Consider the following 11355-nt stretch of genomic DNA (forward strand, 5'->3'; position numbering starts at 1 on the left):
CCTAATTGGACACATCTGCCTAGGGTAGAACATTGGCGCCGTCTGTGGGAAACTTTTCCACGACTAACGTTGTGAAAGTCAACAAAATCGATGGTGAGAACAACAAGGAGTGGCCTTCGTCAACCCTCCACATCAAACCTCCAAGTTCCTCCTTCTGTTAGGGAAGATCCTGCGGAATCAAGGCAGCAGATGCCGCAGATCCCAGATCTAGATGCGGTGCACGTTAGTGACGTGCATTCAGATTCAGCATCAACTCCCGCGGTCAACCCAGATGCCCGTACCTCCCACGGTTACAGCCAATTGAAGACCCAACTGTGGAAGCCCCAGATCCACGAGTGACGAGTTTAGCTATGGCAGCCGTACTTCGAAGGATGGAGGAATTAGAATAGCGTAATGAGCTGCAACGGCAAGCGGAGGCAAGACAGATCCGAGATTTGGAGGATCGGCTGTGGAGCGCAACAAATCCAGACCCCGAGCGGGCCATCGCGCATGTGGTGACAGATATGCAAATTGCGAACCCCCAGCAGGACACTCGAGAACGCACCCACCGTCCTGCAAGGGCTAATGTCGCACCCGGGTTCGTCCCACAAACCCTAGTGCACCCAGGTTCACGCCAACAGCCACGTCACCCTCCGGGCCATGGAAACGCTGGAAACAATCAGCAACCCCGGCAGGTACCAGACCCACAGCGCCCTGCCGAGATCCACCGTCAGGGGCCCATCACCCGGGCTCCAGATGACGTAACCGGGGTATACCGAAGAAAATACAACAGGGGGCAGTACAATGACAGTTGATGTGCCTCTGGCAAGTATGATTTTCTGTGTTAAAATTGATAAGAATTAAGTCACAAAAGAGCAATCTAAATACATATTTGCAAATTATATTGATTCTTTCTTGTCAATAATATTTCTCACGTATTGATTGTATTTTTACAGGAAAGAGAACTGAAAAGTATAAAAAGTTAAATGATGCAACTCATCAAATTAGTATCAGTACAATCTCCAGAGAATTGGCGCTAGTTGGCGCCAGATTGGCGCAAACTAGCGCCACACAGATGAAGCACAGCATCATGGCGCCACTAGGCGCCCAAATTTGACAAGGATTATGGTGCCACTAGGCGCCCAAAGACAAGAAGATTGGCGCCACTAGGTGCCCAAAAGTGCAAGGAGTTGGCGCCAAGTGGCGCCCAAGATACAAAGGGTGGCGCCAACTGCGCCGGTCCACGCAATCGGTTCCGACTTTTCGTATTCGAGGCAGCAAGTTGGCGCAAACGTGCGCCAAATCGGTGCCAACTGGCGCCGGGTTGCGAGAAAATAACACCGTCTTTCCGCGGGGGTATTTTTGGAAGAAGGAAAAAAATAAGTTTATAAATAGGATCCTTGTGCTAGACCTAGATATCTCATTCCAGTCAGAGGAGGCCGACGGCAGAGCTCTGAAGACTTCTACAGTTCTTCTTCTTCATCTATTTCTCTGTAATTTTATGCTTTTGAATATTGAATTATTTTTAGCCATGATTATGCTTGGCTAGTTTTCTTTTATTGTAGTTAGGGTCACGAGCCCTATGTGAACCCTTGTTACGATGGATTGATTTAGTTTTATTCATTTGTATAATTATCTTTGTCTCTACCTTGTGCGTATTTTCTATTTTCTTTATTAGAACTGATCAATCTGATAGTTGGGAATAGTTTGAGGGTTAGAACCCTAGATAGGAATATTGGGGTTTTTGATCTTGAAAGGGGGTAGGACAACAATTGGTATGCATGCTAGGAATAGATGTGTATTTAATTGCGAATGCTTAAATTATTGCGTTCATTGCTTAATACCATGAGGACCATTGCAAGGAATTGGGGTTCTAATTGGGGATTAAAGGGTTAACCTTGCAAGGAATTGAGGGTTAACTAATAAATATTTTTAGATAATAATTTATCCGAGTAATTATATGAATAAATATTGTGAATCAATCCAAAGTAAGAAGTGGGGATCATAAGGTGAGTGCGCTCTAACTACAATAGTTTTCTCATATTTTTAAAATCAAATCTCATTGTTATTGTTTTATTTCTCTTAAATAAAAATATAAAAACAAGTCTTTATTTTTATTTCATATTGTTACTCGAATTCAATTCACAATTTTCCAAACAACAAACCGAGTTTTCCAACTTAAGGGGACTGGTTATTGTAGTACTTGGTTTACAATCCCTGTGGAGATGATACTCTACTTACTCATTATATTACTTGTGCGATCGGTATACTTGCCGGAGAGCATCAACAGTCCCTTCGCGGATGAGATTGTAGAAGCTCCATACCCGGAAAATCTGAATTTATCTGAGTTGATCAAATACGACGGAACACAGGATCCGCAGGTACACTTGGATGCCTTTGATACAGCTATGTACATCAAAGGGATAGAGGAACCCTTGATCACAAGGCTTTTTGCAACCACATTAACCGGGGCAGCCCAGGCGTGGTTCTCGTCATTACCAGCGGGATCCATCAAATCCTTTGAGGAGTTTGGCGGGCGGTTCTTGCTGAACTTCGCCACCAGTAAGAAGCAGCCGAAGTCGGAATTCGCGCTGGGGAAAATTAAGCAACAACCAGGGGAGACGCTACAGAAATACCTAGATCGGTTCAAGTTGGCCGCGCTTCAGGTACCTGGATTGCCAGAAAACGTTCACTTACATCTGGTGATAGCCGGGTTGCACGGAACATCCCGATTAGCTAAGTCAGTATATAAGGATCCACCTCGGACCTTAGTGGAGTTTAACACGCGCTCCAAAAAATACCTGGAGCTCAAGCAGATGGAGTGGGAAAATGTGGACCAAAGGCAACAACCTGGTCAGGGGGACAAGCTCGGGGGCCGACGGATGAATGACCTTCGAGGAAAACGGCAGGATGATAGGCAACAGGCCAAGGGAAGGTTTGATAAATATGCCCCCTTGAACTCTTCTCGATCGCAAATATGGCGCGAAGTCACGTCCACCGACATGAAGAGAGTCGAGCGACCTCGGCCTCTACAGAACCAGGCTGGTTTAGATCGGACCCGGTACTGCGCATTTCACGATGGGCCGGGCCATACAACAGATGAATGTTGGGACCTTAGAGATGCAATTGAGAAGTACATTAGAGAGGGGAATTTGCGGCAGTATTTGATCCGTACGCAGGGATGGAGAAATAGGAAGAGGAGAGGCGGAAGGCTCGAAAATCCACCCAAGGATAAGAAGTTTAGAGAGGAAGGACGAGGTAAGAAGCCGGCTAAAGAAGATGACGAATTCCAATAGCCGGAGTTCGAATGCAACGTGATCAGTGGAGCTTTTGGTGGTGGTGGTGACACAATGAATGCCCGACGTAAATATTTGCGTGAGGTGCTTTCCATTCGAGAGCGCCCCAAGTTTAAACAGGAAGAGGAACCAGAGCAGCCGCTGTTATACTTTACAAAGAAGAAGCTCGAGGATGTAGTGCCAGGACATGTTGATGGGTTGGTGATTACAGGGACACTGGTCAATTGCAGAGTTAGGAAGATTTTTCTGGACAATGGGAGTTGCACCGACATAATTTTATGGCATGCATTTAAGAAAATGAATTTGGATGAAGAAGATTTGAAGGCTTGCAACACGGCTTTAATTGCGTTTAATGGCCGCAACATTACTCCTAAGGGGTATATTGATCTCCGATTAACATTGGGGACTAAAGAGGCATACAAATCCGAAAGGGTAAGGTTCATTGTAGCCGACTTCCTATCCGAATACAATGTGATTTTGGGAAGACCTACAATTCATGCTTGGGACATGCTAGTCTCAACCAAGCATCAAAATTTAAAAATGATTGGTAAGCAGGGTACGGGGCTTACCATAGCTGGGGACCAGAAGGAGTCTCGAGATTGTTACTTCAGATCTGTACGTGTGGTGGACCGAGATCCCGAAGGCGTAGCTATGATTAAGCAGAGTGGTTACCAATCTTCGAAGCGGAGCTCAGTTAATATGGTGGAATTGGATATGCGGGATGAAACTCAGATGCCGAGGCCGGAACCTGACGGAGAGCTAGAGGAGGTAACCGTGGGAGCGCCAGGACAAACAACAAAGATAGGAAAGGGGTTAACGGATGAGGAAAAAGCCCAGCTGGCCTCCTGTTTGAGGAGTTATAATGACGTCTTTGCTTGGAAATCTTCAGATATTCCAGGGGTGGATCCAGAATTTTGCTATCACAGGTTAGCTGTTTATCCCGACTCAAAGCCAGTAGCACAGAAGAAGAGGAAATTAAGCTCAGAGCGTCGACAGGTGCTAGAGGATCACGTGAAAGAACTACTAGAGGCCGGATTTATTAGGGAAATACAATACACAACCTGGTTGTCCAATGTAGTCATGGTGAAGAAGCCAAATGGAAAGTGGAGGGTATGCACAGATTACACTGACCTAAATAAGGTGTATCCTAAGGATGCATACCCAATGCCCAACATCGACCAGTTGGTTGATAGTTCCTCCGGGTTTCGAATGCTATCCTTCATGGAAGCTTATTCAGGATATAACCAAATTCCACTGCACCTTGAGGATCAGGAGAAAACAGCTTTCATCGCAGAAAAGGCAAATTACTGTTATAATGTGATGCCCTTTGGGCTGAAAAATTCGGGAGCCACATATCAACGAATGATGAACCGAGTATTCTCTGATCAACTGGGCAGGAACATCGAGGTATACATTGACGACATGATAGTGAAGTCGGTTGATATGCCAGTACACGTTCGTGACTTAACGCAGACCTTTGATAAGCTCAGGCAACATCGTATCAGGTTAAACCCGGCAAAGTGTGCCTTTGGGGTTTTCGCAGGGAAGTTCCTTGGCTTTATGCTCACGCATAGAGGGATAGAAGCGAATCCTGATAAGTGTGGGGCCGTTCTAAATATGGCGGCGCCAACAAGTAAGAAGGAGATACAGCAACTAACAGGAAGGTTGGCCTCTCTGACAAGGTTCCTACCCCGGTCGGCAGAGACAGCCTTGCCCTTCTTTAAGCTGCTGAGGAAAGAAGCTCAGTACGGTTGGACCTTGGAGTGTGAAGCTGCCTTCCAGGAGATCAAGAAGCAACTTGCTTCTCCTCCAGTGCTAGCAAAGCCAAGGGAGTCAGAAACTTTAATTTTGTACCTATCCGTTGGAGATGTGGCAGTTAGTTCGGCTCTGGTACAAGAGAATGCAGAGGGCCAACAACCGATATACTTCGTGAGTCGGCTCTTGCAAGGAGCCGAGCTTCGATATCAACGGCTGGAGAAGGTGGCTTTTGCCCTTCTAATCTCGGCAAGGAGGCTCTGAGCATATTTTCAAGGACACAGGATCCTGGTGCGATCCGACCTGCCAATCCGACAAATACTCCATAAGCCGGATTTGGCGGGAAGGATGATGAGTTGGGCGGTGGAATTATCGAAATTTGACATAACTTTCGAGAGCCGTAAAGCGATCAAGTCTCAGGCGTTGGCCGACTTCGTTCGCGAGCTCACATCAATCCAAACGACGGATCCTGCTGGCCTGGATACATGGAATGTGTATGTTGATAGGTCTTCTAATGCAAAGGGAAGCGGAGCCGAGGTAATTATTGAAAACCCTGACGGCGTTGCAATTGAGTACTCTATGCAAATGGACTTTGAAACTTCCAACAACCAGGCCGAGTATGAGGCCCTCATAGCCGGACTGTTGCAGGCACAAGAGCTCGGAGCTCGAAAAGTAAAGGTTTACAGTGATTCTCAGTTAGTCACCTCACAAATTGAAGGAAGTTACTAGGTCAAAGGACCCCTACTGGCCAAGTATCTTGAGCATGCAAGACGAATAATGGCAGATTTCGAAAAAGCAGAGGTTAGTCACATTCCAAGAAGTGAGAACAGCAGAGCGGACATATTGTCCAAGCTGGCGAGCATAAAGGGATGGGGAAACCACCGGACCGTGAATGAGCAAAGTATCCTAGAACCGACATGCATCATGCAGATTTCCCAGGTGAATGATTGGCGTACTCCCATTATTGAGTACGTCGAAAATGGAACGTTGCCTGTCGAGAGAGCAGACGCCAAGAAGCTAATCCGAGATGCAGCGTCATACACCATGATAGAGGGACAACTTTATAAGAAAGGTATTTTCACACCTCTATTAAAATTTTTGAACTCGGATAGGGCCCAGTATGTTTTGGCGGAAATCCATGAGGGAATTAATGGGCAACATGTTGGGGGAAAGCGTTAGCCCGGAAGGCTCTTCGAGCTAGATACTTTTGGCCGTCCATGGTCTACGATGCGAAGGACCACGTACAGAAGTGCGATCAGTGTCAGAAGCACGACAGGAACTTGTTGGCTCCCCCTGAGGAGTTGAGTATAATCACGGCTCCCTGGCCGTTCTACAAATGGGGAATGGATCTCTTGGGTCCATTTGCAGCAGCGGAAGGCCAGCTTAAATGGTTAGTGGTGGCAGTTGATTATTTCACTAAATGGATTGAAGCGGAACCAGTCGCGACCATCACTTCGGCCCGGATTCAGCGATTTCTGGAGAGGAACATAATATGTCGGTTTGGGATTCCGGCAGAAGTGGTAACCGATAACGGGACTCAATTTTCAAGTAAAGGGTTTCAAAACCTGATGGAGAATTTCCACGTCCGGCATCGCTTTGCCTTAGTTGAACACCCTCAAACAAACGGCAAAGCAGAAGCTGCAAACAAAGTCATCGTGGAAGGTCTTCGAAGGCGTATAGAACAATCCGCCAAAGGAAGGTGGGTTGAGGAGTTATATTATGTCTTGTGGGGGTACAAAATCACAACCCAGACTTCTGTTGGGGAATCCCCATTCAGGCTAACCTACGGGTGCGAGGCTATGATCCCGGTAGAATTGGGAGAACCATCTTGGAGAAGGGTTCAAGCCTTGTCGCAAGCAGAAGAAGTGAACAACAGCAAAATAGCCGTAGAACTGGATCTGATAGACGAAGGTCGGGTCATGGCGCACTGCCGAAATGTTAGCGCCAAGCAGCTCGTGGCTAGTAGGTTCAATAAGAAGGTGAAGCCCATGATGTTTGAGACAAAGGACTTGGTGCTCCGAAGAGCAGATGTCGGAGGACGAAACACAGCTGATGGGAAGTTGGCTCCAAGATGGGAAGGCCCGTTCAGAATAAAAGAAAAACTTTCAAGAGGAGCCTACGTTTTGGAAACCCTGCAGGGGAAACGCCTGGCAAGAACATGGAACGCGGATAAGCTAAAAAAGTATTACAGTTGACGGAAACCTCAATGCCTTTCTTTCATCTTTTCTTTTATTGTATTACGCAATTTGAATTATGAATAAATTTGAACAACTTTTGTTTCCTCTTACAATTACGAATACATTATGAAGCAGCAGAACTAAAGTGTTTATGCCATAAAACATAAATCCGAGGTATTTGAACCTAACCTGCCAAATCGACAAGGTTAAGAGTTCTAGTCGTGCGAGGGAATCCGGGGTATTTGAACCCGTCCAGCCCAACGGGCGGGATAGAGCGTTCTAGCCCCGTAAGGCAATCCGGAGGTATTTGAACCCGTCCAGCCCAACGGGAGAGATTGAGCGTTCTAGCCCCGTAAGGCAACCCGGAGGTATTTGAACCCGTCCAGCCCAACGGGAGGGATTGAGCGTTCTAGCCCCGTAAGGCAATCCGGAGGAATTGAACCCGTCCTGCCCAAAGGGTGGGATTGAGTGTTCTAGCCACGGAAATAGACACGAGGTATTTGAACCCGTCCAGCCCAAAGACAGGATAAAGTGTTCTAGCCCCGTAAGAAAATCTGTCGGATTTGAACCTGTCTCACCCAAAGAGTGGAATTGAGTGTTCTAGCCACGGAAATAGACTCGAGGTATTTGAACCCGTCCAGCCCAAAGGCAGGACAGAGTGTTCTAGCCCCGTAAGAAAATCTGTCGGATTTGAACCCGTCTCACCCAAAGGGTGGAGTTGAGCGTTCTAGCCGCGGTAACAAACTCGAGGTCCATGTTCTTGCCTCAAGCGCATGTTATTGTTCTAGCCCTGCAACTCGGGACGAGGTATTTGAACTCGTTTTCTCAAGGAGGGATCAAAGGTGAACGAAGGAAACGATATATACGGAGTAGAGATATGCCAAAACAGTATGTTCGAATTTACCAGATATCATTAATAGCAAAAAAATAAAAAAATGACCAACATTCGGCCTAAAAATTCGTAAATGTCAATTCGAAATCAAGATTACAAAATACCCCGGCATTCCGGGTCTTCAAGGTTGATCCGAGATTTGGGGAAAATTTCTCTCATTTCTTGCTCGAATTGATGTGTGGCGGCTTCCATCACCGAATTCCGGGGGGAGGTGCATCGTTGGTGGTTTCGGTCTCCGTAGCTGACGGGAAGAACGTGTCACCCAAAACATATCCAAAGCAATCTAGCTGGTCCGTGTTCAGGGTCGCGTCTGGATTGAAATGCTTGATTTGACTGACGGCATTGTTGAACGCAATTTTAGCAGCATTCTCCAGCACGGATTGACTATTATCATAATCAGCTTGCAAATTCTTGACATCAGTCTCCAGCTTCTGGACCTGCTGATTCAAAGCAGCGTTGTTCCTCTCCAATTCGGATAAGGACGACAGTTTTCCTTTGACAAAGTTTATAATGGCCTCCTTTTCTGCCTGAAGGCCGAATGAGTCCGAAATAAGCTTCATGTCAGCCTGGTATTGCTCCAAAGACGCTGTTGAAGCAGCAGCGGATATGGTCAAATTCTTATTATCCTCAACCAGCTTGTCGTGCTCAGCTTGGAGGGTATCCCTGTCGGTCTGGAGGGCATCCTTTTCAGCATGAAGCTCGGAATGCTTCTCCAGCAGAACCGAATACGGTTTCACCAAAGAGGCCGCTTTGTAAGTGTACAGTTCGACCATCTCTAGCTCTTTCACTTGGGCCTTTGACAAAATGCCGGTCCCGTAAAATTCCGGCGGCGGACGAGTCACTCCGCGCAATTCCGTCTCCATTCCGTCTCCATTCCGATTGCCCATAAAGCGCCTCTCTTGAGACCGGCAGGAAGGGGTGAGGGAGCCGGATTACCATGCTCCGTAGATGTCACAACCCCGGCAACCCCAGTTGACCCTGCGGGGGAGGATGTCTGGTAATTCCCAACATCCAGCCAGCTATCATCATTGGTTAAATCCATCACGCAGAAGCATTCCGAGCTGTACACTTACAAAGCGGCCTCTTTGGTGAAACCGTATTCGGTTCTGCTGGAGAAGCATTCCGAGCTTCATGCTGAAAAGGATGCCCTCCAGACCGACAGGGATACCCTCCGAGCTGAGCACGACAAGCTGGTTAAGGATAATAAGAATTTGACCATATCCGCTGCTGCTTCAGCAGCGTCTTTGGAGCAATACCAGGCTGACATGAAGCTTATTTCGGACTCCTTCGGCCTTCAGGCAGATAAGGAGGCCATTATAAACTTTGTCAATGGAAAACTGTCGTCACTATCCGAATTGGAGAGAAACAACGCTGCTTTGAATCAGCATGTCCAGAAGCTGGAGACTGATGTCAAGAATTTGCAAGCTGATTGTGACAATAGTCAATCTGTGCTGGAGAATGCTGCTGAAACTGCGTTCAACAATGCCGTCAGTCAAATCAAGCACTTCAATCCAGACGCGACCCTGAACACGGACCAGCTAGATTGCTTTGGATATGTTTTGGGTGACACGTTCTTCCCGTCAGCTACGGAGACCGAAACCACCATCGATGCACCTCCCCCCGGGAATCCGGTGATGGAAGCCGCCGCACAGCAATTCGAGCAAGAAATGAGAGAAATTTTTCCCCAAACCTCGGATCAACCTTGAAGACCCGGAATGCTGGGGTATTTTGTAATCTTGATTTCGAATTGACATTTACGAATTTTTAGGCCGAATGTTGGTCATTTTTATTTTTTTTGCTCTTAATGATATTTGGTAAATTCGGACATACTGTTTCGGCATATCTCTACTCCGTATATATCGTTTCCTTCGTTCACCTTTGATCCCTCCTTGAGAAAACGAGTTCAAATACCTCGTCCCGAGCTGCAGGGCTAGAACAATAACATGCGCTTGAGGCAAGAACATGGACCTCGAGTTTGTTACCGCGGCTAGAACGCTCAACTCCACCCTTTGGGTGAGACGGGTTCAAATCCGACAGATTTTCTTACGGGGCTAGAACACTCTGTCCTGCCTTTGGGCTGGACGGGTTCAAATACCTCGAGTCCATTTCCGTGGCTAGAACACTCAATTCCACTCTTTGGGTGAGACGGGTTCAAATCCGACAGATTTTCTTACGGGGCTAGAACACTTTATCCTGCCTTTGGGCTGGACGGGTTCAAATACCTCGTGTCTATTTCCGTCAACTGTAATACTTTTTTAGCTTATCCGCGTTCCATGTTCTTACCAGGCGTTTCCCCTGCAGGGTTTCCAAAACGTAGGCTCCTCTTGAAAGTTTTTCTTTTATTCTGAACGGGCCTTCCCATCTTGGAGCCAACTTCCCATCAGTTGTGTTTCGTCCTCCGACATCTGCTCTTCGGAGCACCAAGTCCTTTGTCTCAAACATCCTGGGCTTCACCTTCTTATTGAACCTACTAGCCACGAGCTGCTTGGCGCTAACATTTCGGCAGTGCGCCATGACCCGACCTTCGTCTATCAGATCCAGTTCTACGGCTATTTTGCTGTTGTTCACTTCTTCTGCTTGCGACAAGGCTTGAACCCTTCTCCAAGATGGTTCTCCCAATTCTACCGGGATCATAGCCTCGCACCCGTAGGTTAGCCTAAATGGGGATTCCCCAACAGAAGTCTGGGTTGTGGTTTTGTACCCCCACAAGACATATTATAACTCCCCAACCCACCTTCCTTTGGCGGATTACTCTATACGCCTTCGAAGACCTTCCACGATGACTTTGTTTGCAGCTTCTGCTTGGCCGTTTGTTTGAGGGTGTTCAACTGAGGCAAAGCGATGCCGGACGTGGAAATTCTCCATCAGGTTTTGAAACCCTTTACTTGCAAATTGAGTCCCGTTATCGGTTACCACTTCTGCCGGAATCCCAAACCGACATATTATGTTCCTCTCCAGAAACCGCTGAATCCGGGCCGAAGTGATGGTCACGACTGGTTCCGCTTCAATCCACTTAGTGAAATAGTCAACTGCCACCACTAACCATTTAAGCTGGCCTTTCGCTGCTGCGAATGGACCCAAGAGATCCATTCCTCATTTGTAGAACGGCCAGGGAGCCGTGATTATACTCAACTCCTCAGGGGGAGCCAACAAGTTCCTGCCGTGCTTCTGACACTGATCGCACTTCCGTACGTGGTCCTTCGCATCGTAGACCATGGACGGCCAAAAGTATCCAGCTCGAAGAGCCTTCCGGGCT

At 47.3% G+C, this 11355-nt stretch overlaps 2 protein-coding genes across 2 annotated transcripts; one reads left to right on the plus strand and one right to left on the minus strand.

Moving 5' to 3' along the window:
* Window positions 1-2387: 2387 nt before the first annotated feature.
* LOC133317223 (uncharacterized) lies at window positions 2388-3275 on the plus strand. The gene has a single exon (XM_061519064.1). It carries the CDS (start codon window positions 2388-2390, stop codon window positions 3273-3275), a length of 888 nt encoding a protein of 295 aa, XP_061375048.1.
* A 5015-nt stretch (window positions 3276-8290) lies between these two features.
* LOC133317224 (uncharacterized) lies at window positions 8291-8872 on the minus strand. The gene has a single exon (XM_061519065.1). The coding sequence runs from the start codon at window positions 8870-8872 to the stop codon at window positions 8291-8293; it is 582 nt and encodes a 193-aa protein (XP_061375049.1).
* Between the last annotated feature and the right edge of the window lie 2483 nt (window positions 8873-11355).

The sequence above is a fragment of the Gastrolobium bilobum genome, unplaced genomic scaffold (assembly GCF_033153095.1).
Source record: "Gastrolobium bilobum isolate Gb01-03AN ecotype WA unplaced genomic scaffold, APGP_CSIRO_Gbil_v1 utg1269, whole genome shotgun sequence".
NCBI classification, from domain to species: Eukaryota; Viridiplantae; Streptophyta; class Magnoliopsida; order Fabales; family Fabaceae; genus Gastrolobium; species Gastrolobium bilobum.

Bases quoted from the DNA above. Each gene is read 5' to 3' on its own strand.
- LOC133317224 (XM_061519065.1), bottom strand. From the start codon at position 8,872: ATGGTCGAACTGTACACTTACAAAGCGGCCTCTTTGGTGAAACCGTAT.
- LOC133317223 (XM_061519064.1), top strand. From the start codon at position 2,388: ATGTACATCAAAGGGATAGAGGAACCCTTGATCACAAGGCTTTTTGCA.